The sequence below is a fragment of the Necator americanus genome, chromosome X, assembly GCF_031761385.1.
Source record: "Necator americanus strain Aroian chromosome X, whole genome shotgun sequence".
NCBI lineage: Eukaryota > Metazoa > Nematoda > Chromadorea > Rhabditida > Ancylostomatidae > Necator > Necator americanus.
In genome coordinates, this window is record NC_087376.1 from 22,569,500 (window position 1) to 22,597,129 (window position 27,630).

The 27,630-nt window shown below is 43.6% G+C and overlaps 5 protein-coding genes across 8 annotated transcripts; 1 reads left to right on the forward strand and 4 right to left on the reverse strand.

Annotated features, from left to right (window-relative positions):
* Positions 1-2,864: 2,864 nt before the first annotated feature.
* On the reverse strand, positions 2,865-4,164 carry RB195_024858 (uncharacterized protein; the record flags this gene model as incomplete). The annotated part of the gene is made up of 3 exons (XM_064212776.1): positions 2,865-2,984; positions 3,874-3,969; positions 4,153-4,164. The coding sequence occupies 3 exons, from the start codon at positions 4,162-4,164 to the stop codon at positions 2,865-2,867; spliced, it is 228 nt and encodes a 75-aa protein (XP_064068657.1).
* A 2,140-nt stretch (positions 4,165-6,304) lies between these two features.
* On the reverse strand, positions 6,305-7,336 carry RB195_024859 (uncharacterized protein; the record flags this gene model as incomplete). Its single annotated transcript, XM_064212777.1, has 1 exon — positions 6,305-7,336. The coding sequence occupies one exon, from the start codon at positions 7,334-7,336 to the stop codon at positions 6,305-6,307; it is 1,032 nt and encodes a 343-aa protein (XP_064068658.1).
* A 114-nt stretch (positions 7,337-7,450) lies between these two features.
* Positions 7,451-22,996, reverse strand: RB195_024860 (uncharacterized protein; the record flags this gene model as incomplete). 4 transcript variants are annotated; one of them, XM_064212778.1, is made up of 12 exons in its annotated part: positions 7,451-8,878; positions 9,208-9,292; positions 9,400-9,475; positions 11,119-11,350; positions 11,580-11,690; positions 11,787-11,947; positions 14,669-14,789; positions 15,337-15,483; positions 19,751-19,876; positions 20,526-20,701; positions 20,813-20,930; positions 22,874-22,996. In XM_064212778.1, the coding sequence occupies 12 exons, from the start codon at positions 22,994-22,996 to the stop codon at positions 7,451-7,453; spliced, it is 2,904 nt and encodes a 967-aa protein (XP_064068659.1). The 4 variants fall into 4 exon arrangements, with proteins under 4 accessions (XP_064068659.1, XP_064068660.1, XP_064068661.1 ...); XM_064212781.1 differs by lacking the exons at positions 7,451-8,878; positions 9,400-9,475 and having other exon boundaries at positions 9,219-9,292; XM_064212780.1 differs by lacking the exons at positions 7,451-8,878; positions 9,400-9,475 and having other exon boundaries at positions 9,219-9,292; positions 11,580-11,711.
* A 3,342-nt stretch (positions 22,997-26,338) lies between these two features.
* RB195_024861 (uncharacterized protein) lies at positions 26,339-26,626 on the reverse strand (the record flags this gene model as incomplete). Its single annotated transcript, XM_064212782.1, has 1 exon — positions 26,339-26,626. One exon carries the CDS (start codon positions 26,624-26,626, stop codon positions 26,339-26,341), a length of 288 nt encoding a protein of 95 aa, XP_064068663.1.
* RB195_024862 (uncharacterized protein) lies at positions 26,412-26,663 on the forward strand (the record flags this gene model as incomplete). Its single annotated transcript, XM_064212783.1, has 1 exon — positions 26,412-26,663. The coding sequence occupies one exon, from the start codon at positions 26,412-26,414 to the stop codon at positions 26,661-26,663; it is 252 nt and encodes an 83-aa protein (XP_064068664.1).
* Positions 26,664-27,630: the final 967 nt, after the last annotated feature.

Consider the following 27,630-nt stretch of genomic DNA (forward strand, 5'->3'; position numbering starts at 1 on the left):
AAGGAACGAAGCGCATTGAGAAGACGGCCTCGATGAGGAGAATCGAAGGCTTCAAAGTTTAAAAAGCCTAGCTACATTGATTTCGATTACCGCTGAAAGATTTCGATTACTCTCCTGACGATGAACACCTGGTCAATCCTAGATCCGCCAGAAATGAATCGTGATGTTTAAGAATTCAGTTTAAGATGATTCGCTCCGAGACCTTATCACCAATGAGATAGTTCATTTGATCCGTGATGGATAACTTCTTGTGGAATGGAATTATGATGGTGTGCCTCCACTAGTCAGGTATCCTTTCGTCGATGCATATTGAACGAATGATCCTCGCTAGTTCACGAATCCCAGAATGAGGAAGAGATTTCAACATTTCTGCGCTAAATCCGTCATCTTTAGCAGACATTAGATTCTTCATCCTTTGAAGGAAGACCAGAAGCTCCGACTCAGTTGATGATTCCTCTCTTACTGCGTACCTGTCTTACCTTGTCGTACTCGGCAGCGAGGTGTTGAAGTAATCCTTCAAAACTGGTAGAGATGCCTCACCGACAGTGACTTCATCTGCAATGTTGAGGACTGGAGAACATCTTTTCATCTTCCTGCTGTACTGTCTCAGTAAAGCATACACTTTCTGCGAGTTCTTGTCCTCCCGCGCCTTTTCATAGTCTTTCGTTTTTGATGTTTATTCATTGTCGCAATCTTGTTGCAGCTTACGACGCAGCTTCCTTTTCAGACACTTCTACCTGGTGGAATTCACCGGTACTGCGGGCGGCACCTACAAAACTATATATAGATCTTGTCTCCGCAGATACAAAAGCCCTACTATGTCAACCTTCAATCGAGAAGGAACTCTTCGGTTTCTTCTGTGGAACCGTATTCTGAAGCTGAAAGAACTAGACGGTGGTCAGAGTCAAAGTCCCAAGCTCTAGATTTCCAAATATCCGACTGAGAAATACTCCTCGTCAGAACATAGTCGAGTTGTAGCTTGAGAGTTCTCATCCTTCTCATGTGCTGCTCTTTAGGCGTTAAAAGGGTTGACCCTTGTCATGTAAGCTGATAGCGACGATGATTCCTTTTGAACGTGGAGGGGATGATGAGGCCCGTCCGTTCACACAAGTGAACAAGACGGAAACCGTTATTCGAAGTGCGCTCCTTTGAACACTACCACTTCTCTAGCGCAACGTATTGTTGTTCAGGTCCCATCTTCGCGTTCATGTCGGTACAGGACAGTAACAATGCCTGGCCGAGTATTATAGACATCACCGCGTTGACTTCACCATACAACGCGTCTTGCTTTCCTTTTCACCGGTCTCCGTGCACTGGGCACTTACGATCCAGAGTTTGCGTTCTCTGTGATCTCGCACTCGAACAATGGTGCATGTTGACCACGTTGAGCAAAATTCCTCCACTAGGCTTTGTAGTCGTTCCTCACAGCTATTGCACAGCCTACTATTTTATTTTCACCGGCTCCGCGGCAGTAGACAGTGTAGCCTCCGATGCTGATGACAGACAGATCTCTGATGCGTTTTTCTTGCAGCGCAGGAAACGGGACACAGAGATATCATAGAAGCGTGGACAGAACGGTCTGTTGGAGCTCACTCGATAGTGTTCGGCACTTCAGCGCGACGAGACGAATGGTTGTTGTCAAATATTACATTCTACTTTCAGGCAGTCGGTCTTTCAAGTTATGGGATTTAGCGATGCCCTGTAGGAAAGCGGAAGGAGATGGATGATTCGTAGCATCAGCCAACATGCCCAGCCGGAGGGCTGGGGAATTGCGGCATTTGCTCTAGCACGCGGTCAGGGCTAGTCGAAGTATTAGTTGTGCCTGCTTCAAGAACAGTGGAGACAAACTTGATACTTAATTGATAACCCTTAGACATTTAGCCAGAAATACCTGTAATAGAACCGCACATATCCAATATTTTCATCAACCACGGCAAGAATCTGAGAAGAATTATAGTCGGGTCAAAAACACATGAAGCACGGTGCAGTTGCGTAAGCGGTTGCGTTCGAAGCGGCGCAGTGGAAACAGCGCCAAAATCAATGGAATCAAGGTCGGACCATCGCGAATCGCAGCAATGAACGGTGGTAGCCGGGGTCCTCACTCGATCTTAACCGCTACGCTCCACCGCACCGCTTCCAGCGCAACCGCTTATGCAACTGTACCGTGCTTCGTGTTGTTTTGACTCTACTATATCTAATATCCAATCTATGAATCACTCATACGGCCACTAGCACCGAACTTTCATTTTCTTAGGCGACGTTATTTGCGCTGAAAAAAAAGATAACACATACATGCAATGATATACTAGAACGAAATTTATTATGCAGATTATTTCTAAACAGATTTCTTCTACATGTGTTAGAAGCCAATTAGCTCAAAAGATTCTGTTGTGCTAACACATCGTCAGAATCACATCGTGTAATACAAGGAGCAAATACAGCGAAATGAGATCGAATTTAGAACTGGTGAATTTAGATAGGCAGGATTCTCTCGCATTGATTAAGATAATCCACATTACGAAAGCGAAACGAGAGGGGTGACATCAGCTATGTATGGAGACCAGTCAAATAGCTAACCGCTAGCTTCAACTGCAGTTGTAGAGATGTGCAAATTAAATCAATTAATAAAATGTTAATTTATATACATTTGTTGCAGCGATACATTAAACGAGGAAGTAGAGAAATTAAGGGGTCACACTTCACCGAATAATGAAAACATAAGGTATTTTAGCGGGTAAGTAAAAGAAAAATAGCTACTGGATCAGAAACGAAGGAATTCATGTGCTTGGTTCACCACCAAGCTAGCACAATGAGGATAACAAAAAGAAGTGAAAAAATGCCAAAAAAAAAAAGAGTTGCAAACATCACAATATGGGTAGTGGAGAGATACAGAAAGTCGCGAACAGTTTTTCATATTCTACTGCAGGGCATTCCAGCACGACCATCTTCAGAAGGAAATCACGCTTAACTCCTCTATTTGTGAACTGAAAAAACGACTTATAAATGAAAGAATTTGTGAATGTCTGTATGGAGTATTACAATAGTGATGTAAATGAATAGTTTTTATAAGTTCACGTGAGAAGAGAGATGTATGTACCTATACATCTACACATAGCATACACATTTCATATAACGGCTGCCAATGTACAGTGTACGATATTGGGATTTCTACGAATTAAATCACCAACTGCACAGGTTCTATCTAATTTCTAGCTTTGTCTATATCTTTTCAGGGAATCGAAGTCATTTCAATAGGTCACGACCATATTCGGAACGAGAATCCAGATTTTTCAGCATTAGAGATATAGACTCTACTACTCCACCATTTTTAGGTAACAATTTTTAGACTTAATTAAAGGCAGCGTCCTACGAATCTGACGTGGTGAGGGACGTTCCCGTGAAAAAACGAAAGGTGAAGTTGTAGATTGCAGAACCCAGAGTGGTTCCGCTCATCTCTCCCCAATCGTCGCAAAAACGGCGTGAAAACAGCTTTACTTCCTAGGAGATAGGCTAGAACACTCCTACGAACACGTCCTAGTCCTCTCTGCAGTCTATTCGTTGGTTTCACTTGCATACGCTGGTGAGGCGACATCACTGTCTTGCAGTTCGTCAGTAGCATTCTTTGCTTCTTCACCCTGGGAGTTCCAATCTTCTTCAGTGCGCAGTCAGCGACGACTTTGAAGCTTGCAGATGTTTCAGTTCGACCAAATTGCTTTAGTTCTCCCTTGGCAACACCTTTACTGAGTGCACGTTTAAAATGCCCGTTGATCACAGTGACATTGTTTCCCAATTTGTAGTGGTGCGTTATGTACATCAAAATTGCGGGCCCTGATGACCCAGACTTCCTTTCAGTTGCGTTATTGCTTCGTTTACCATAATTACGTAAGTCGGAAGCTCCGGAGCCGTTCTCGGTTTGCGTTTAACCCTCGCTTTCGGTGCATCTGAAGACGAAGCAGAGATAGCAGCAACCTAGACAGATAGACATGGCTGTAGTTAGGTTAGGTGTAGTAATGAGGTAGTTTTTAGTTTAGTTTGGTTTAGGTAGGTGTAGTATTGAGGTAGTTTTTAGATAGTTTTTAGTGGGCGGGTGTAGGTAAGAGGTTCCACTGTCCACACGATCGATCGGAGGTTTGAATCCACCCTAGTACTCACCAGGCCTTTCATCCCTCCGGTGTCGATAAATTGGTGCTGGTACCAGACTTGTCTAGGAGGCTTAACACATCGAGTAGTCCCCGCAAGTCATTATATAGAGCAGCTTCACGTTCGTAAATTTTAAACGATTTTGAATTAAAGTGAACGTGGTGGCGCATCCCAGTTGGATTGACTAACTCCAGACACTTTTACACGTTATCACTTTTTTATCGTCATTGCAAAGCAAAAGCATAAATTAGAAGCGTTTTAATTTGAAAGGGCAGCTTTTGTAGGAAACTACGAAGCAGTTAAAACTCGATGAATAATTTTTTTTCTCCACTTCATTAGTTTCTTCTGATAATATGAAAACACGTGAAAGAATTAAATTTTCTTGGAACTGGATTTTGGCCCCATTTTTCGCGTAACTGTATATACTCAGGATTCTTCTAGAACGGATTCTATAATTTTACCTCAACTACTATCTAAAATTCTAAAATTGGTTCTAACTGTACCTATGCACATTTACACGAAAATAAATGAAAAACTATGAAAAACAGGAAGAAAAAAGCACCGAAAAGATTGTAGTGCTCTATAGAGAGAGGTCAGTGCGCTCGCGCAAACGCTTCACCCAACTGTTTCTGTTCAAAAGATTCAAATATTATAGGAGTTAGGTTGGGAAGGTTTACAAAAAAAGTTACTTTTTTGATATATTTCTCCTATAAACCGCCAGCAGTTATCTCATCCGGAATTTTACATTTCTGTTTTGAAAATATTAAAAATATATATATAGACTCAAAATTAGTGTAAGAAAACAAAAAAAAACCTGAAAACTCTGTAACTTGTCAGTTTTTTTTTGGTTAGGACTGCTTCTAAGAATGTGCGCACCTCAAAGAGCAGCTTAATTTCATTTGACAATGTCGAAAGCGTACCAAATGCACAAGAACCCAGACAAAAAAAAGCAGTTAGAAAATACTTTCTCGATAGTCACACGCACTTACTTCGTAATTTACAATCTCTAAGTGAGTTATTTGTCTAAATTCACCTTTCCTGGATTCGTTACTACAAGCCGGAAACGAAGATATGTTATCTGCGTACTCGTTAATCCATCATGCGTCAGTAGCATTCTGTTCGAATCTTTCCAACAAACAACGTCAAATTCAAGCAAAACAGAAAATTAAAAAGCGAAAAAGTGTGGAGATCTTTCTAAACAAAACAAATCACTTTGCTCGAAAGCACAAATTACGGTGTATGAGCGCAATACGCTGAGACTATAACCTTTAGAAAAAATATTCTTTCACGCGTTTTCTCTTTTTCTTAGTTGCTGTGCCTTGGAACGACACTTCCCTATACAATTCTGTGCGACTTTTCTAATAACATCTTCTAGATGCTAAATTTTAATCAGCTCTGCACATCTGCGACCTCCCACTCTAGTTTTTTTTTTCTGACACCAATTTTGAGCACTCCGACTTTTTCAGTTTAGAAAGTTGAAAAAAAAACTGAACAATTCATATCTGAGGAAGATAGCTCCCAGATGAATGTTTGAAGCCTACGTTATTGCAATAAAATGAAAAAAACCCAGCACTTTTCATAATAATGAAGGGACTTTTCGTCTAACTTACAAAGACTAGAACACCACAGCTGTAAATCCCTTTGCTGAGTTCGCACATACTTACTTACTTAGATGGCCCGTCTTCACTGGACGTGCGGGCCCCAGAATCTCTTCCACTCGTTTCGCTCCCTCGCCATTGTCATCCAAGATGTTCTCAAGCTTCGTGAGTGACGTTGACGAGGTCCTTGCGCCGTATCCAGCTGAGCTCTCAGCTGGTCCATCCGTGCAGCGAACACGTCACCCCATCTCGTTGGCGGTCTCCCTCGGGGGGCGTTTAGCGTCCCTTGGGATCCACTCTAGCGTTCTTTTAGTCCATCTATCGTCGATTCTTCTCATGATATGACCGGCCCATCTATGTTTTGCTTTCGATACATATTCCGCTGGGGTCGCGAAGACGGGACATTCCTCTTAAGTCGGAGCTACGAAGACCGGCTAGGTGTTGTGTGCGCCGGCTAAACTTCAGGAGACATCTCTCAAGGGCTCTTTGGGTAGTAAGTAGCTTCCTAGACGTGGCCGCGGTGTCTGTCCACGTCTCCGCTGCGTAACAGAGCGCTGGAAGGACTGTCAAGTCGAACAAATGGGCCGAAGATCATGGTCCGTCAGTTGGTCAGTAGCTTCCCTGACGGCTGCGAATGCTGCCCATGCTGCTCTCATTCTTCTATTTAGTTCTTCTTTCAAGTCGTTTTCCATGTTCATTGAACGTCCAAGGTATACGTATGACGGAGTTTCCACGATTTGGGAGCCTTCAAGTTGTACTCCTCCGTCCTCGCAGTAGGCGTTCTTCATGAACTGTGTCTTCTTTCTGTTTATTCGTAGTCCTATTCTCTTCCCTGCTTCGTTCAATTCGTTGAGCATCGTTTCTGCTTCATTGGTACCGCTCGAAAAGAGAACGATGTCGTCCGCGAAACGAAGGTTCGAAAGAAATCTTCCATCAACACGTATGCCCCTTTCTTCCCAGGATAGTGATTTCATTATCCATTGTAATGCAGCCGTGAACAGCTTCGGCCATATAGCATCGCCTTGTCGTACTCCCTTTCCAATGGGTATAATGAGAGGGCGGTGGAAAAGCTGTATCCTAGTCGTGCATCGATCGTAGCAATTGGCTAATGTCCTCACATACGAGGCGTCTACACCTTGATCGACCAGTGCTGACAGTATTGCATTCGTTTCTACGCTGTCAAAGGCTTTCTCATAGTCGACGAAGGCTAGAACGAGGGGCAGGCGGTATTCCCGGCAAACCTCTATGACCCTCGACACGGTCTGGATGTGGTCCAAGCAGCTGAACCCTTGGCGGAATCCAGCTTGTTCTTGAGGCTGGGCTTCATCCAGCGTCCTAGATATGCGCGTGAGGATGATCTTGGTGAATACTTTGTATAACACGCTCAGCAAGCATATCGGACGGTAGTTCCGAAGGTCCTTTCGGTCACCTTTCTTATGGATAAGAACGGTTCGCGAGGTCTTCCACTGGTCTGGGATCCTTTCTTTCTGAAGGTAGGATGTCATGTGCGCTGCTAAGATTACATGAAGCGGATGGCCACTAGCCCGAAGAAAGTCTGCTGATATAAAATCAGGTCCGGGGGCTGTGCCAGGTTTCATGCTCTTGATAGCGACTCGTACTTCCGAAGGGAGAATCCGTGGTGGAGCTTCGCCAGTGGGGATGATTGGGGTTGACACAGGAGTTGATGAACGGAAAAGGTTCGAGTAGAACCTCTACGTAATGATTTCCATCTCACGACGAGAAGACGTGCGAGTTCCGTCTTCGCTCAGCAAGGTTGCTAACGGAATATTATATTCGCTGAGATCCCTGCGGCACTTCTTTAGACTCGTTCTTCTTTGTGCTGTTTCTAGAATCTTCTTCTGCCTGTACCTCAAAAGATCCTCCTGCAACGCTTTTCTGCAGCTAGTGTTTGCTGCTAACGGCTCAGTGTGCGATGCATTTGGATCAAGCCTCAAAGCCCTTCTTCTTTCCAACAATTTCTTGGTGATCTTCGAAATTCGATCTAAGTTTGTCGTGCGCGGCTTCGAGGCACGTTCAGCGCAGGCTCGTAATCCTCTGAGCAGCATCTCGTAGTCCACTTTTGGGTCCTCCTCGATGTGCCAGTCACCTTGGGACAAGGAGTCCTCGAGTACGCAATCGTCGTAGACGACTTCTTTTCTCCTTCGTTGCCGATAGCAGATGTTCTTTTCCATCGTGTGGCTAAGACGTATTTTCGCACGAAGGAGACGGTGATCAGAACCACTACAAAAGGATAGTACTACTGAGACGTCAAGTAGACACCACCTCCGGTTGGTGAGTATGTGGTCGATCTCCGCACGAGTCGCGCCATTGGGCGATTCCCATGTCCACCGACGATGATCTTTTTTCATGAAAAGAGAGTTCCCATGAAAGAGGCGAGCGGCGGACAACAGCCCGGCGAGACGACTGCCATTTTCATTCCGGTCCCCTAGTCCAAATCTTCCAATCCTGTAATCCTCTTCTGTGGCCTTTCCTAGTTTTGCGTCGAAGCCTCCGACAACGAATTTGTAGAAGGACTTCTCGTTGCGGACTACTTCTTCCAGCTCCTCGTAAAATGCGCCCAATTCGGATTCATCAGCTGCTGATGTTGGTGAGTAGCAGTTGATGATACTGATGGATTTTTGGCGCAGAGGGCGCAGGCGAAGAATGGCCAGACGAGGTGACAGGATCTCGTGAGAATCGACGAGATGGACGACAGATGGGTGCACAACAAAACCAACACCGCCTACATTTCGCGACGGAACCTTTCCACGAATGACGAGTGTACCGTCATTCAACTGTCGTATGTCGCTCCTTCTGCACTTGGTCTCCTGCAGAGCAATCACGTGAAATTTGATACGCTCTGCAGCTCCGAGAATGGCATGCAGGTCAGCGTCTGTGGAAACTGTTCTCGCGTTGTAAGTACACAGTCTGAGACAGTCTCCATGGCGAGTCGTGCGTGTGTCGCCTTGGTCCAGAATCAGTGACGTCCTGAGCAACCTGAGATTTGATCGCCTCTCACCGGTCGCCATACCGTCCGACGTCTGAGACGACAGGGCCCAGTGTGCAGGGTACTGAGACAGTGAATATGCTGGAGTGGCAAGAAGACTTTTCCCCAAACTAAGCAGCCATGCCACGGCGATCTTAACTTTCACCACAGGTCACACCTTGCGACATTTTGCCAAGACGGTGGTGAATCTTAGCAGTGGTTTACTCTTAGCTAGGCTTCCGATTCCGAGAAGTCGGAATGTCGGATGTGTCGAACTCCTTCTCAGCTTGGGAGACCCTGCCGGAGGATGAACCTCCGCTGTGCATCGCAGTTCGACGTCCAGTGTCACCTCCACGCCACTATGAGGCGGTAAACCGTTGTGGAGGAGTTCGCACATAGTTACGATAAATGAAACTCGGAAAGTATAGATATTTAGTAAAGCAGATACCGATAGTTGCAATGCAGTGAAAAGAATGCACCTACCAAACAAATGTCTATCCTGTGATCATGGTTGCATTCGAAGATGGATTTGCCCAGGCATTCGTTTGCGGCTGACCATATCCATATCCTAAAAGCCTCTACTTTTACTCTATTTTTTTGGCTCTTTGCATGTAAAATATTCTCGGAGTTCTGCTCAAGGTGTGTTCGGAGCGTCGCATCTGGGGGAACTCTCACCTTCGAAAATCAAATCGTGAGGCTGTAACAGTATTTGGCCAATATACTGAGCTCATGGAGATACAGAGCACATAGACTGTCAGTAAAGAAAATTAACTCCTGTCCCCATGAAAACAGTCTACTATACTTTTGTAACCGTTGTATGAAAAGTGACTGCTTTACCTCCCTCTGCATGTACCCTACATTTCAACGCTTACCGCCTACTACGGCAGTGAAACCAAAAGGTCAACTGTTCAATGAAAGACACCGCACTTAAGAATTGCAGACTACCAGATTTTTTGCAAAGGATCAGCGAGTAGCCGATCAACCTGCATCCAGTTGTAGCTGCAGGATGACTGTAATCTCTAATCTTTAATCATATATGGAAAATTATGCTCAGCAATTTTCTGAAATAGAATAACGACATAAAAGTGGTCCAAACAATTACAATGAGGAAAAATTATGTTGAGTGTACACTATTTGCCTTATGAGCATATACAGCAGTACAAAATTATATACAACGCTGACTGCGTATTGCATATTTGTTGTATCGTTAATGCGCTCTTTTCGCACTGAAATACCATTGCAAACGGAAATAACTACGATTTTTTTGAAGGGGTAAGCAGGTTAGCTTGAAGTTTCCATAGTAGTCAAATGAATGCCACAAGGTAAATTATAAACAGCATACCACGAATCTGATGTGGTGAGGGAATCAACGGGAAAAACTAGAGATGAGGTTGTAGGTTGATTCGGGGCGGTTTCGCTCATCTCTCCCTAATCGTAAAAAAACGAAGCGGTTCCTACGAGTTACGTTATAACGCTCCTCTATGTATACGTTCTGGTCCACCAGAAACCTATTCATTCCTTTTGCTTGGTAGACTTTTGAGGAAGAATCATTAATCTTCGACCGCCCGCACGTGGATCCGGAGCGTGCACAAGGGTGGCCGCAACTGAAATAGCCGTTAAAAAAACCAGCGTCTTCTACACCTTTTTTTACGACGACTAGAGAGAAGTGAGCTGAACTACTGCGGATCCTGCAATCTATAACCCATCTCTAGCTTCTGCTGTGGATTCCCTTACCACGTCAGATGCGTGGTTTGCTGGCTTTAAACTATCCCTTATGTAGTTTGTTGCAACAAAATAATATTGTTTCCTGTATTCTAAATGGAAATTGAACCACATTTATATCAGTATTACAATTATAGTCGGGCCAAAACGTCATGAAGCACGGTGCAGTTGCGTAAGCTACTGCGCTCGAAGCGGTACGGTGGAGACAGCGGTTGGAATGGAGGTGGAACTACAGTGATGGGTACTGGTAGTAGGGGTTCCACTATGATCCTAACCCCTACGCTCCACCGCGCCGCTTGGAGTGCAGCCGCTTACGCAACTACACCGTGCTTTATTTCGCCTTGATCCTACTATATGTGCACTTCTAATCCATACTAATCTTCATTGCCGACCACATTCATCCATTGGATGCTCATCGGTTCGATTATCTCTATAAATGAGCGCATATATTTACATGTAAAACGACAGCAATCCCGGAGGAAAGTAAGGCACGCCTGTTCAGCATGTCACACACCCTGTTATAGTCTTCTCATACGACACTGAAAAACGGAGTTCTGCCATCTACGACCCTCAAAATTCACCGCAAGCACAGATGTGCGGATTTCCACTATGCTCCTTCTAAGTCGCATGAAAAACAAAATGGTTGCAAACGTATAAAGTTTTAAAACAAACCCTGTGGAGGTGGGTGGCCATTTTGTGGTTGGCCCAATTGTGTTAGCTGCTGAGTAGTAGCCGATGACATTCCAGGACCTATCTGTACAGATGATCCATGTCCGATGGGGCCTGTTTGAGCCATCTGAGGGCCTGGTCCACTCATCTGAGGACCCATTGGTGGTCCAGTTTGCAAACCACTCATTCCTGCTCCGCCGATGTGTCCACTTGACCCCATGGATTGCATTTGGAGCTGTATAGATGCGATATTCACACCGAAAAACAATTCGGCAATTTTCGAAAGGAAATCTTCAAGAACTGCACGGCGGTCATTTAAAAAAGCGAAAAGGCTGAGGACATAAAAGTCAATAAAAAAAAGGTTTAAAAAATGAAATCAAATAAAATCGGAACACCTGCAACATAAAGCACATGGAGAAAGAAACAAGCGGTTAACAAAGAAAAATAATGAAAAGACCAACTACCTGCAATGCATTCGGATCGTACTGAGCATTTTCAACACGCGAGATTGTCCGCTCATCCTCTTCTCCATAATCTCCTCCCATCATAGATGGTTCCCCTACCACCATGACGTCCTGGAAACCCATCGACGAAAACTAAAACCTTACGTAAGGACAAAGAATAATGTACAGTGAAAGGCCGATAGATACAAGGGTGAACGGAAACCTTACGTTGCCAGGCATGGGATTTGAAGAGAAGCCAGAATTTACCGGTGCTGGACTTGCGTTTGCCTTTTTGCTTTTACTATTCGTAGTGGTTTTACGTTGACGTTTTCGAGGAGGTTTAGGTTTTTGTTCCTCTACTGTAGTCGGGGGCAACATTGAAGTTTGATCTGTAAAAGTACTTCTTTTGCAAATAGAATTTCTGTAATGTCACCATCCGAAAACATTTCCCATCAAATACCTAAACATTTTTGCGCATATTAGTCAATCTAATTATGCTCGAGATCATCATTTCATATAAAAAAGTGCCAATTTTCTCAATTTTACGATGTAAGCGTTATGATCAATCCCTTCGAACAAAATTGTCGTTTTCTTGGTCAACACGTGCAGGAAATTAAACGGATGGTGAGGGGAGGCTTCATCGAGCCCTGGAAAGCCGTTAATAAATGAAATGCTAATAATAACTACTTTAAAAGAAAACGTCGATAAAACCGACATTTTCGTACGACGCAATCATCATATTCGTGATTGGTCTATAGTTACTCACTTACTTAATCAGCGGGCTGGTATTACTCCCTGACGCGGTTGCTCAAATCTTCGCCGAGGCGTCTCGTCCTTGAACACAGCTTAGCATAACCTCTCGATCTAGCAGGAGCTCGCACAGAATCCATCCATTCGTCACTGCTCCATATTCTGCGAGATTTGGCGTTTCGAGTGAACTGCCTTCCAACATCAAGTGACCAGAATACCTCAGGTCGACAATGTCCGGCAATTCAGCATAACGAAATGGTAACAGTTATTACCAAAGATTCCACTCTTCAACGCTCCCTCTAAGTATTTGACTTACTTGGGTTGGGTTTCGGCAGTGTGCTGGATACACGGCATCTTTTTACGATATCTGGGAAAATTCTTCCGTATAACTGCCCAGAGCGTATAAAGTAGGACCACCACGAGCACGTGGCAATCAGACTCGTATACACCACCCACCCTAGCCTATACAAAAACCCAAATTGCGAAGTTTCTACTGGATCAAGAGTAAGCAAGTCAAAACCAATAAGACCAATATGACCGATATGTGGAGTGTCTGTGTAAACTTCAGCACACTAAGGCTGCCCACAGAGTTCACAGTCCCCGGACAGCCTTAGTGCCTAAGGTATCCGTTCATAACCGTTCATATTATTCAACGGCTCATAGCTTCATACAACAGCTGCAGTCTTTATTTTATACTTTAATTCTTTTTGTTTTTTGCAGTGGGTGATTCTGAGGCGTGAAGGAAAAGTGTAGATAATTCTTGCTCAATCCTATTAAAAGAATTTTCACACAGTATAATTCAGTATCCCATGAAGCAAGTATATAGTTTGGTTCTTCATCCGGTGTGACATATGAATGGAACGTAAAAAGCGCACCAAAGCGATACCTCGATATAAATCTGAAGGCAGAAGATTTTATTTCCTCCATTTATGCGCTTACGCAGGTGCAGGGTTTAGCATACAAGGGACGTTTCCCAACAGGAGACGGTGGTGTGTCATACGGAGTCAGAGCAGAGTAACGAGAAAAAAGTGGGGGGGGGGGGGGGGGGGGGGAAGAGGGAAAGGAAACAATAGAGGAGGAGGAAGGGAGGAAAGTTAGGAGAAAAGGAGAAGATGGGAGGGAAGAACAAAAAGAAGGAAAACCGATAGTAGGACAATAAGATGGAAAAATTGAAAACAGAACACATGTTCCACAAAGGTGACAGTATGACCTTGAGAGTTTTTGAAAAAGGAAGAAAAGACCTAAAGGTGCATAAAAAAATGTTAATGACTCACTAATACGTGATTTCCAACAGTTCGCACGTGAATTTAATAACATTACATAATCAAAAATTCTCAGATTGTACTAGCATTATTAAGTCTAGAAGCTCGTTAACTACTTCACAGAAGAGCACTCTAAAAAATACTTTTGTGACGTGTTTTGTAGGATGATTGCATGGAAAATTGCACTTTTTTGATTTTTCCCATCTGGATTTTAAGAGAACCAGACCACTTGTAAAGAGGATTTTTGCGTGCAGGAATGTACTTTGATGCACCTCTCTAATATGGGGTGGTCTTTCGAAATACGGTTTCTACAACGGAAAAACATGCTAAAACTTTGATATCTGCTTGAGGTTAGATAAGTACACAATCTTGAACAGTGTCTAATAACACGGGTGGCACTTATAGTAAAGCAGTCCACTTCTAAATGTTTTGTAGTTTTAATTTCTCTTCCAGAATCCGAACTTCTCTACTTTTAAAACACGCCAACATGTGTTAAGTTATTCATCTTTTAAATGTAGCTCTATAGTTCTCTTCTTTTGCAAAAATCAGGTCCAATGGAGAATCGAAGTCGAAAGGTCTAATTACCATCTTTGTTTGACCTATGCGCCTGCCATCCTAATAGTTTCGTAATTTCGCAGGGGTTGGAGTGTGGTGGGACGGGTCGTTGTTAAAGGCATCACCCCACGAATCTGAGGTGATACGGATTTCAGATGGGGTATTCGTATGCAGGATACTAGATGATGGAGAGAGGGGTTATCCCGTCCATTTCTTCCTAATTGCTGTAAAAGAACATCCCGGAACATACGGCTTCGGCTGTTCTCGCGCGCTATTTTCTATAAGAAGTTCGATTGGAGCGCGCCAGCCTTGTGCACACACCGCGTCTTCCGGGCCGTTTTTTACGGCAATTAGGAAGAAATGGACGGAATCACCCCCTCTCCATAATCCACTTATCCCGTATACGAATACTCCACCTGAAATCCGTACCACCTCAGATTCGTGGAATGATGCCTTTAGGGGATCTCGTCGCGTCCCATCACCATATTCGACCATGTGTAGCTCTTATGTGAAAAAAATGTAGGAGAAAACCAAGACACATACTCATGTGTTGAATCGCCATTTGTTGTTGTTGTTGTTGTTGTTGTTGTTGTTGTTGTTGTTGTTGTTGCATCTTCGTGTGATGAGCGAATAGAGTGCGTGTCATTGCATCTCTTGGTGAAAGCTGCAAATAATGGTTTGATATGGGAGAAGACATGATTTTTTTCACTTTGGATAGAACAGTATTCTATTTAGGAATTGATTCTGCGAACTCACCGAAAGAAAGATACAAATGTTGCCGTAATGATAAATGATAATAAAAGAGAAACACATAGTTTGAAAAGTATTTAAAAGATCTGTTGTTTGTAATGACTTGTTTTAGTTTATGAAACTCCTCATAACGTAAATCACGAAAGAAACAAAAATATAAATAAGAAGTATAAGCATTATACAGATACAGATATCCCAATAAAACCCGTTCGATTTCTGCGACGAAAGGTTACGATGCGAAATAAGGTGCTATTTCCAAGGGCGTGTTCAATTCGTTGCAATATGGAGATGCTTGCAGAGAACATTACGCTGCAGCACTAATTTTTTCTTTGCGTTTACTGGAACATAACACACGGAGACAGAACTGGGTGCATGAAAAAAGGTGAGAAACTGTGAGCTTAATTCCACAGAGTTCGCATCAGGAATAGGAGAAGATTCTGAGAAAATGAAAATATACATACCCCAGACGTCTTGCTTTGACTCATAAGCATTTGCATTGGCTCCAATATACGACTCATAGATAGACAGGCCATCGTTTGTAACGGCATGCCAACACGAGTCAATGGTATGCATTTTTCCATAGCATCAGGATGATGAATTTCGTACTCCTAGAATGGATATATGCTGTTGTTTATTAAGTATGAAATGGGAGAAAGTCACAAACTTTAGAGTAATCTTTAGAGGAATCCTGTGAACCTTTTTATTTGACGTTTCTTGAAGAGAACTAGTTCAACAACAAGCAAAATAAAGGGTAAAAAACATCAAATTCAAAAAAACATTTTATGTTAACATGAAAATAGCGAGTCAATCCGTTTGGGATGCGCTCGTCTTCAATTTACAATTTATCGAGGTTTTTGTGTGCGCTTCTGGCTATACTACGTATGAACTTGTGGGGTAGTCAACTTATCGTTGGTGTTCTTTTATCCTCTCAGACAATCCTGACAGCAACTGATCAACCCAAAGAGACAAATGTCCTTGGACGGTTTCGAATCATCGGTACAGTTGCAGTCGAATCTCTTATCAACTACACTACACGCTTTTCTACACTAAGAAAAAACAAAGGGCTTCCCCTAGCTAGGATCAACTTATTCTAGAGATATTTTCGATGATTTAGAAAAAAAAACGCGCTTTCATAGTTATAGAATTTATGTCTCCTCACTCATTTTTAGATATAATCTTTTCCCAGAAAGATAATACAAATGTTTAGTTGGAAAAAAGTGATTGGCACACATCTCATACTGATGTTCCCACGTCTTTTCACTATATCATCCTGGAAATTTTAACGCTCACTGAAAGCAGCGTTCTGGGTAAATTTCGTTGTCAGTATTTTGTCCTTTAGCAAATGAATACTGGAACATCGCACAAATTACAGCGAAAATCCTAAACGTCCTCTAAAAACCCAGGAATGATATGGACCCGGAGCATTGGAACTCAGCCGAACGAATGACGAAACGGAAGCGCGTGAAGAGGATTAATAGTGAAACTAATCGACGAAGCAACTCTTTACTCCTGCATGAATGACGAGACCCACTTCACATACTTTCGTTTCACTATTCGTATGAGAGTCAAAAGTAGCCTCGCAGGTTAGACAGATCATTTTCATGCTTCTGATCTGATTTTGTAGGTGGAGTTTCATAGATGCAAGCGGCGCTCGTTTACTACTGAGCAAAGAACAACTACGGAAGACCTCTCCGAATGTTGAATTTATACGAAAAGATGTATCGACATGATTAATGTTGCACGGATAGAATTTTGCACTATTGTGTAGCTGTCGTTGTTTTGCTCCGGTAGTTTGACATCTATCACATATTAGAAATAAGGCGCCATTGAGTAGCACGTCAAAATTCGAGAGATCATAGAACCCGACATAACTATATGCGCAATGTCTCTTTAATCTCCAAAGAACTCTTTAATCAAATGTAAATAGAAAGTTGCACAGTCATCCATGGTGTTGAACACTCTCCTTTATTTCCAGGTTTCAACTATCCTAAATTTAAGGTAAACGGATAAAAGATAAAGTTCACGGCGTTGATCAATCTTCATGACGATTATGACGACGCGTTCTACTTCAAATTAGAATCGTTCGAAGTTATTCGAACGCATATGCGGATTTACAATGACTTGCGGGGAGAGCCTATGTGTGTAACGTCAGCATTTTCATCCTCACAGACAAGACTGGTTCCAATTTACCGATCCCGGAAAGATGATTACTTGGTTGCCACTACGACGTTTTCGAACTATAGTAGTTATAGTTCAGTCACAGCCAAATCTTTTATTGACTGCGTTACACCCACCCCATCTCAAGTCCAACCTATCTTCCCAACGCTTCGTTCACGAGGAGAATGGCCTCCACACGTCACTTCATTCATCCGCTACGTTATAACAATAATATTAGGTTGGACAGACAGTCATCTATTTTTCTAAATTTCCAGAACTTTCCATTTTTGGGCGGAACCCACGTTGCACCATGTTGTAGTTGTAGCACATTCTCAAAGCTTCTCCAAAAAAGGTATGTAAAGCCGGGGGCCTTCTTTAAATTTGATCACGATGTCAACTACGCAAGAGCAACTTCGAGCTATCATCTTCTATGAATGGCGTGGCGGCATTGGAGCAACGGCAGCATCCCGCAACATCTACAGCAGATTGGGCAAGGGCGCCACTAACATCAGGACTGTCAAGCGCTGGTTCGCTCGCTTCGCAAGCAGAGACACCGACTTTGAAGACAAGTCCCAATAGGAACGCCCCCACGCTGTCGATGACTCCGCCATTCTCGAAGCTGGCAAGGAGGATCCGCAGATCAACACCAGCAGTCTTGCGACGAGACTCGGGTGTAGCCATTCAACAGTCGTCAGTCGCCTCCAGGGCTCGGCTACAAAAAAGTGCTGGCTCGATGGACCCTTCCCACCTTGACGGACGGTTTACCCGGGTATCCATCTCTCAAGCTCTCCTTCTTCGCCCGCATCCAAAGGAGTTTCTTAAAGATCTTACTACCGGAGATGAGAGTTGGGTCCTCTACGAGTCTAACGCGCACCATGTCGTGTGGCTGCCTCGAGGAGAAGACCCACCGACGCAAGTCAGTCTTTTGGTGGAGGACCTCCACCAAAAGAAGTGTCTTCTTTGTTGTTTCTGGGATTCGCAGGGAATGCTCGCTTATGAGGTGCTCCCACAAGGCCACATCGTCACAGGTTCCATATATGCTAGTCGGCTCCAGAAACTCGCATCAGCCGTTCGAGAAAAACGCTTAGGCTGGGACACGGTGCCCCATCTTCCCTATTCTCTCGACCTTGCACTCTCAGACTACCACTTATTCCGGTCTCTCAAGGCTTTCCTAGCTAAGGAAATCTTCAGCAAGTTTGAAGAAGTCGAACGGGCGGTTAACGATTTCTTCGACTCCCAACTCACCAGTTCTAGGAGAAAGGGATTGCTGACCTGCCCATTATGTGGGACACTGCTGTAATTAATAATGGTGATTATATTAGGGTGTTCGGAAAGTATCTGCCGAAATACGGCAAAATTTCAAAACAACACAACTTTTTAACAACATTTTATTATTCGACGAAATAATCTCCATCAACATCGACAACCTTCTGCCGACGTCTCACAAGATCACGGATTCCTTTGGCGTAGAACTCGGGCGACTTGGAGACGAAGAAAGCTCGAAGGTCATTTTCGAGGTTGTCACTATCATCGTAGCGCTTCTCTTCCAGGTGATGCTGAAGCGATCGGAAGAGGTGGTAGTCGCTCGGGGCCAGGACCGGCCTATACGGTGGGTGCGGTAGAACTTCCCATCCAAGCTCCAGAATTTTCTGGGAAGTCTTCTTCGCGATGTGAGGGCGCGCGTTATCGTGCAGAAGGCGAACGTTGTCGACCTTCGGGTGCTCCTTGCAGATCTTTTCGGCTAGTCTTTGTAGACCTCGGCAGTAACTGTCGTGTTGCCCGGCAGCATTTCGAAACGGTAGATTCCATGAACTCCCCACCAGACGCTCAGCATGATCTTCTCATGGATTTCACCTTCCACGAAAGGATCCGGTATTTCATCGCCAGCGCACCATGCACGTTTGTGGGTGTAGTTGACGCAGAGGACCCATTTTCATCTCTTGTGACAATGGTGTCCAGCCAGTCAAATCTGCGGCTTCTGGAGAGCAGCTGAGTGCAGATGTCCAGGCGTCTTTGGCGGTTGCCGTCGCTCAATGTATGTGGGAGCCACTGACCGAGCTTTTTCGCCATTCCAAGAGATCGTAGTCCATTGCTCACAGTGGACAGCGAACAGCCAACACTGGCAGCAAAATACCGCACACCTTCATATGGATGCTGCTCCGCCAGATTCTTCAGTTCGTCGAACGATATTGCACTCGGTCGACCAGAGCGAGGCTCATCTTCGAGTTTCTTGTTTTCGGCTTTGAAGCGCTGGGACCAAGCGCGCACAGACCGCTCAGAAGGGGCTTCAGTGCCGAATACTTGACTTAAGTTTCGATGGGCTTCAGCAGCGGGGTGGCCAGATTCGAACTCGTAAAGGAATACTGTCGAATATGGGTGGAATGTTCGGCCATTATAGGATGAAATAGGCAAGGAAGAGGGAGCCGGATATGTTATGTGTATACAAGCGGTAGTGTCCCTATATTATTTATTTAAAACGAGAACTTCCAGAACATCTCAATCTGCGCTACTGCGAAATTTTCGGCAGATACTTTCCGAACACCCTAATATTATTGATTAATTTCTATTGTAAGCTGAGTAAGAAGAAATAAAGCAGAAAAATTGACAAATAGTGACAAGACTTTCTGTCCAGCGTAATATAATATGTATATTAAAAAACTCAAAGACGTGTAATGTCTCCGGAAAGATTTGCTTGTGATGTAGCCATAAAATAGGAACCTTTGTAATTTCATTCATGACAAATTCTTGACAGCTTTCTAATTCCATACTCCAGGTTCGTATCCGATGGTTCAGAATATCGTCATAGGGTGTGAACTCGATGAAAAGCTTGAACTTAGTTTGTACCTGAATCATAAGAAAAACGTTAACGGAAAGAAAACCAAATAGAGGAGAAACTAAACAATTTAGCAATTGTACCTCTTCATATGCCAGAAAAGATCGGAGTGCAGGCAAATGAAACTTTCTAGATGGTCACAAAAATTTGAAGTTAGGTAAAATTAGGTATGATTTCATCATACGGTTGTGGTGTTAATTCAATGGCACATCATGATTAAAGTTCTATTCGATGGTATACGCAGGTATATTCTACAGATTTATAGACTACGTGGGACTCAATTACATCCTATTTAATCTAGTCTACTTACAACTGTGGACTTTCATAGGGTCCATCTAAACACAATCATAAACAAAAGTTGCGTTCGCTCAGCCAAAAATCCGTTCAACAACGCAATGCTGAAAGCCAAAATCGTACGGTTATGTCTTTTCATTAGAGAATGACTGCAAATAGCCTTGAAAGTGAAGAGATGAAACCAGTGAGGCATGAAGCCAGGTTTGTACACTAACTTAAGTGGAGATTCGACTGATAGCTAAATTTTACAGGGTGGAAGTCATAAAACAGTTCCACAAAACAACATACCACAGTTTACGCTGAAGATATGCATAATGATGTCCTCAAGCAAAATCAAAGAAATCGTCGAAAATAAGAACAGCACACCTCGGCATTGGGGATTTCATGCTTAGTAACCTGGAGCATGTCTTGGTTCTCATAGTGAATCATCCCAGATGGTGCTTGAGACTCGCGAGATTGCCCACGTATAACAAAATACATTTCCCGGATCTTACTTTCAAAGAAGGAACGGAAAAAGCGAGGTATCAATTGTCGACCCAAAACTAAAAAATAAGATGTGAATGGAATACGATTAATCGCAAAGTTCAATCACTTTACAGCCAACAGACAATACGATCAAATCCAAGGAAACTTTAATTTGAACGGACATATACCGTATTTCTCCGAATGAGGACTGTGCTCATCAACTATATTTATCCACAACTTCGCATCGTCATCGAAAAACTCGTGGGAGAAAGCATCCCACCACTGAGCGAAATCCTTCTCACAAATCTGAATGTGGAAAAGTTGGCTTAATAACAAAATGTTTACTTCCGTAATCCTTGAAGGCATCACCCTACGAACCTGGCGTAGTATATGTAGAGGTTTCAGCCGGGTAATGCGCATACAGGGTCGTAAATTGTGGGCAAGAGTGTAATTCCGTTCATCTCTTCTTGTATCATTGTAAACGGAAGACCCCGGAGCGCTGTTTCTTACCACCAATTCTGTTGCACCACGCCCCCGCCTGCGATTCGTCCGGATGGGTTTTCAACGAATCGCAGGCGTTTTCGACGAGGACGTCGTACGAAACAGCGTTCTGGGGTCGTTTACACTGATACCAGTAGAGATGAACCGAATCACCCTCTTCCCCACAATCCACAGGACTCGTATAGGCATTATCCGCCTGAAACCCGTACCACCCAGATTCGTAGGCAGCAAAGGCAGCATACCACGAATCTGACGTGGTAAGGGATCCGCGATTAGGGGATCCGCGGTGGGGAATCCGCCTGCGATTCGTCGAAAACCCATGCGGACGAATCGCAGGCGAGGCGGGGTAGAGTGCAAACATTGCGCACTACAACAGAAGCCGTCATAAGAAACAACATTTCGGGGTCGTCCATTTCCACCGATACAAGGAGAAATGGACGGAATCACCTGCTTCCCCACAATTTACGACCCCGTATGAGCATTACCCGGCTGAAACCCGTAACACACCAGATTCGTGGGATGATGCCTTTAATGAATCCATCCAAAATGTGAAATTTTGGTTACACCTGTCTAATTTTGTACTCGCTTCTGTGAGAAGAAGTTCTCATTGGAACAAGTAAAAATTACGTAGAAGTTGCACTTCACCGAAATATCAAATGTATCAAATGTTTCACGTCTTTGTGATATTCTTTGAAACCGTAACTATGTTACGCTACTTCAAATGAATGTAGAATGAAATAACTTAAAGTATAGTATTTTAATGCTGAGCAATCGCTTTGCGTCTTTTAAAAGAGAAATGAAACATTCCATAGGTCATACAACCGCGCTCACCTTTGTGATATATCATTCGTAATTTCGAAAAGGTTAGGTATGACAATCTGAGACTTAACAAAAAAAAGTGACCAGTATCCGAACACCACATGTGCAGCTGATTGGATAATGTTCTTGACATCGCAAAACATTAGTGTGATGGCGCCCAGCATATCCAAGTAATGAATTAAACGACAGACAGGATAAAATGTTTGGGGTATCAGAAGCTGGATGCAACTTCTAAATTACTTCTGAGGACTAGCCGCTGTATCAAATCAATTTTCTTATTCTCTCAGATACCACATACTTAAATGTGATACCACATACTTATGGACACCGGAGGCACATACGGCTGGGTTGGCCTTGCACGCCACCGACGATGAAGATGCGACGGCAACCTCTTATTACTGTGCTGCAACTCTCTCGCTACTTCGCAACCTTACAAAATTCAAATCAAGTGAGCACTCACTCATGGCCAATCTCCACTGTTTTAACGAAAGTGCGTGCAACAGTAGGAAGTAAGAAATAATGGTATGTGTAATCTCTCCTTTCTTCCTCCAAAAAGAAAATTTCTCTTCCAATTAGGGTCGATCCATTTCATCGAGGGCGGAGCTGCGCATGCAATTGACATCCAACATAAATGGTTGGATCCGTGTCTGCGAGCCTGATTGCTACGTGCTTGTGGTGGATCTGCTTCTACTAGAAGCAATCAAGTATTCAGCTGTACACTTTGGGGACGTACGTGCACTGTTATATGACGCAAAATTCGAAAATGTTACAAAAAAAATGGTGTTATCTACCACAGCAGCAAAACCTATAACGATTTGGTCAAATGCCTAAAAAGAAGTATGGAATCCTTAGTAACAAAAATCTACATTCTACATTCTATTCTACAGTGTGAAGTGCAGAACATTGTCGAATGAACCCCGACAACCAACTTGTTTAGGCCTCTGCGACATGCCGTGTATTGGGGGAACGGTAAAGAGGGTCCCAGCGGATTCTTCGCGAATGCCTCCGAGAAATAACGTGCCCAGTGGATATGCCGGCGGATACGCGAACATATCTCGACGAGGTCACGCTCCAATCGTTCATGAAGACGCAGACAACCGCCATAGATGTCCTTCCTACCACATAGACGCAGAAAACTGCGCAGTTACAAGGAAATATGCAAAGAAGAGTGGTGTGAGCTGTCGAAATGACCGAATAAGTCAAAGAATAATAGCGTTAGAAAGAAGTATATGGGATTTTGTATGGTGTTCTAATGAAGAACGGTAGTGAGTTTGTCTTTATATCACCTTCAGAAAGTCTAGAAATCCTACCAAACTTGAACTCTTTTTCTTCCTGTAAGTTCCCGGAAGTCAGACATACAGATGGTCCCTCTGTCCAGAAATAAGTTAGGCTACAAAAAAGCTTGGGAGTTACAGGATAACGTTAATTCATATTATTTTTGAGTTACTTTTGAGAGCTGTAATGTTCCGTTCTAACGAAAATTTTTATGCACGTAATTTGAAGCTATTAGGTACATCCTTATCTCAAACTTCACGTGAGGATTTCTCTTGCTTCTGGTACGATTACTAAATTGAGATCACCTCACGTTACAAAATAGCAGTGAATGTGTCTGATTCTCCAGAACAATTCAACAAATAGTGAATTATATCCTAGCCGGTGACGCAGCGTATGATTAGCGGTAGGTAAGCAGAGTCAGTTATTTAGGTGCCAACGAAAGTGAATCTCTTTAGGACACGCATCATCGCTAATTGCCCTGACGAGGCATGACCGAGGCATGCTGGGAATTCCGCCGGGACCCTCTTTACACGCACCCCGTGTATTGCACCACAAAAAACAAGCATCAGAAAAGGGGCTATCATCAGTATCACAAACTACACAATCAACTTTAACCATTTTGATAAGAACGTAGGATCTGCGCCATTGCTGTGAGAAAAGACTAGGACAACATAAACAGAAGAATTTGGTTCATTGTCGTCTAGCGCATTTGTACGACTGCGTGATAGAAGAGGACGTACATTTTGGATCGTAGACGTCCACGCACTTAAGAAAATGACTGAAAACAACAAAAAAAGGTACCTTCTATGACCAACTCAATGCACCTCTGTCTAATCCTTTGATCGAGTCTGATCAGGCAATGGAACACCACCAACTCCAGTAAATTTGGTCACAAATGCTATCCTAATTCTAAGTCACATATTTTATAAGTGAACACCATTATTAGCTAATTTTAGTTTATAAAATAGTAACAAAATAAATTGATCATGATTTGAAATTTCTCAAAGTATCATATTTTTGGAAGCAGTCACCCGTATGCATTCAAGGCCTCCCAGGACGAGTATCACAAAACTCGCTAGTCTCGCGCCCTTCATCCTTTTCTTGTCTGTTTGAAAGTACGACACAGTTTCTTTCTTCTCTTTTCATATGTGAAGTAATACGTGTAATATGCATATTTTCAATGTCACACTTACGGCGACAACGGAATGCAAAGGGCTAAGATACCTCGGCGACAGGTGGTCACTGTTGGAATTGACGTGAATGCCAAGATAAGACTTAGGGGCCAATTCGGCTACAAAAATGGTATTATCGAGCTAAGCACACGTCGCACAATGGTGACCGTTTGGTTGACTCATACGAAAAGACAATGTTCATCATCGCTTCCAAGTTAAAAAAGAATCAGTAACAGCATCAGCTTACGTGTAGCGGTCCGCTAACGTCCCGATCAACGTTTGAAGAGCAGTGGATGAAGTTGGCAACTCTCAAACTTGAGCACGACTACGTTCTGGGGAGCAACATCGCTTAGTTGAGCGTTTGGAAATCCAGACCAGTTTGCAATAGTGCCTTCGAATCTGATCCCATTCATTTCTTTTCGGGTTCAAGATACGGTTTCACAAGAATAAATCGAGAAGTTCATCCACAACTGAAAATCGATATGACAGGTCTGAAAGATGAAGAATGGAGAAAGAAATCCTGCTAACGAGTATCTGTTCACAAAGAAGCCTAAATACGACTCCATCATAAGGTGTATCGATCTAAAAGGAACGTAACCAGCTCTAATGCTGAAGAAGAAGTTCGCTTTGCTCCTTCAGAAACAAGACTCACGAATAATTCTGTATTATCACCGCAGCATTGGTGATTTGAGCCAGATGAAGCGTCAGAGAGGAGTTGCGTTTTCACCTGCGATAAGGCCGTGATAACGAATTGAATCAAGGACGAAGGAATTCGAAAAGGTATGGGAGGACAAAATCGCGAGGAAAGCCTAAGCTTTATTAAAAGAAAAGTGTCGGAAAGAAGAAGAGATTTCACCAGTCCTCAACAATCCTAATGGAGCCGCTGTCGGTAAAGCGATCCTACCAATTTGGATGGATCATTTCTCACCTCGCTGAAATGGAACCGTTATCAACTCTTGAACTCGAGCACATGCAACGAATGACAACTGCGCAAGTAACTGACCGAGACAAGGGGGTTGTGATCTGGATCCAAAAGAGGAAAAATGCAAATCCCAGTGGAGAAGATGGAACACAGAAATTCTCAGATTTATTTCTCCATCTAGGATTCTTGAAATAAGATCATGAAGATCATCTGTTCAATAAGGATCGACGGAAGGATGCTTGACTCGCGAAAACACTATCATAGTTCCCCTCCACAAGAAGTCCATCATGGATCTTAGAATCTATCGAGGAATCTCACTTCTGCGGGTTATGTACGAAGCTTTGGAGCGGATTATCCTGGACCGGCTTCTCAGGCTTCGCAGAAAAACAAGGCGCCACCAGCAAGATGACTTTTGTCCTGGCCTGTCCCGTACTGCCCGAGTGATTACTGTCGAATATGATTATGATCGATTATGATTAATGATTATGATCGAAGAGTACCAGCGGATTCTCAAAGCGAATACAGTTAACTTTTCTGGACCTCGCTATTAAGCTGAACAGAAAGTCTTGTCACCACTAGTCATTTTTTCTGCTTTATTTTTTCTTACTCAGCTTACAATAGAAAGTAATCAATAATATAATCACCATTATTAATTACAACAGTGTCCCATATAACGGACAGGTCAGCGATCCCTTTCTCCTAGAACTAGGGAGACTGGAAGACGGCCGATACGAGCTTCTGAAGCATATGTGGAACCTGTGACGATGTGGCCTTGTGGGAGCACCTCATAAAAGGGCATTCCCTTCGAATCCCAGAAGCACCAAAAGAGACACTTCTTTTGATGAAGGTGGTATTTGGCTTGCGTCGGTGAGTGTTCTCCTTGAGGCAGCCACATGGTGCGCGTTAGACTCGTAGAGAACCCAACTCTCATGTCCAGTAATAAGAAACTTCGAGCAACTCCTTTCGATGCGGGCGAAGAAGGAGAGATTGACAGATGGATACCCGGGTAAACCGGGTGCCATCCGTCAAGGTGGGAGGGGTCCATCGAGCCAGCACTTTTCTGTAGTCGAGGGTTTGGAGGCGACTGACAACTGTTGAATGGCTACACCCAAGTCTCGTCGCAAGACTGCGGATGTTGATCTCCGGAACCTCTTTGACGGTTTCGAGAATGGCGGAGTCTTCGACAGTGTGGGGGCGTCCCGACCGGGGGTTGTCTCCAAAGTCCGTGCTTCCGCTTGCGAAGCGAGCGAACCAGTGCTTGACAGTCCTGATGGTAGTGGTGCCCGTTGCTCCAATGCCGCCACGCCATTCATAGAAGATGATAGCTCGAAGTTGATCTTGCGTAATTGACATCATGATTAAATTTAAGGAAAGCCTCCCGGCTAAATACATCTTTTGTGGAGAACGAGAATGTTCCACAACTACAATATCGTGCAACATAGGTTCCGCCAAAAAATGGAAACTTCTGAAGATTTCGAAAAATGGGTGACAAGGCTTTCTGTCCAGCATAATACATTCGAACCAGCAACAAACTTCAACATGCCGTCAATCTTCTTCCATCGAAGCCACCGCAGTCCATGGATTACGTCTGCACCTTGATAATTGTAGGTAAATATGGGTCTCCTGGACCTTTAACGCCGAGGCAAGGTGTACAAGGACCGAAGTAGTTGATGAGTTCTGTTATCTGAGCTGTATACTGAACAACGGCTGCCAGAGTGATACACAGTGGAGATGTGTCAACACCTTCCACCTCCTAGTTTCTCTCTTCTGTGGGTAAATAAACTTTTATGTGAATGTATACTTCAAAACTAGCAAACAATCATGCTATATAATAACCAGCTTATTCTGTCACCTGTGTGCGTTTGTGTATGTGTATGTGTCTCAGTCAAGAAATTCCAAAAAGAGAGGGAGACGGATACCACGGCGTCGGTTTGATGCGCTGAAGCCTCAACGCAATAAAACTGGGTGAGACAGCGGGGGGACGGGTCCCACTGCGTCGGATTGGTGCGCGGGAGCCCCAACGCGGTAGAATGGGTTTCTATGGTCCCTTCGCATGTATATTTCCCAGCACGTCTCCTGATGCTGCCAACATCCTTTCCTCAAAAGGGGGAACATACGTGCGAACGGCTGCTTAAATACGATACATAGTAGGCAACAGTTTACACGATCTGACGTAGAACGTTATTTTTATCACTAAGATAGTGGTATCCACGCCCTTTCCTTTCAGCACATCATTCTTTGCTAATAGTTGAGAACGGAGGAAACTCATACTTTGAATAATGTTTCCAAATTGTGGAGACTTGAGAGAAACGTAGAT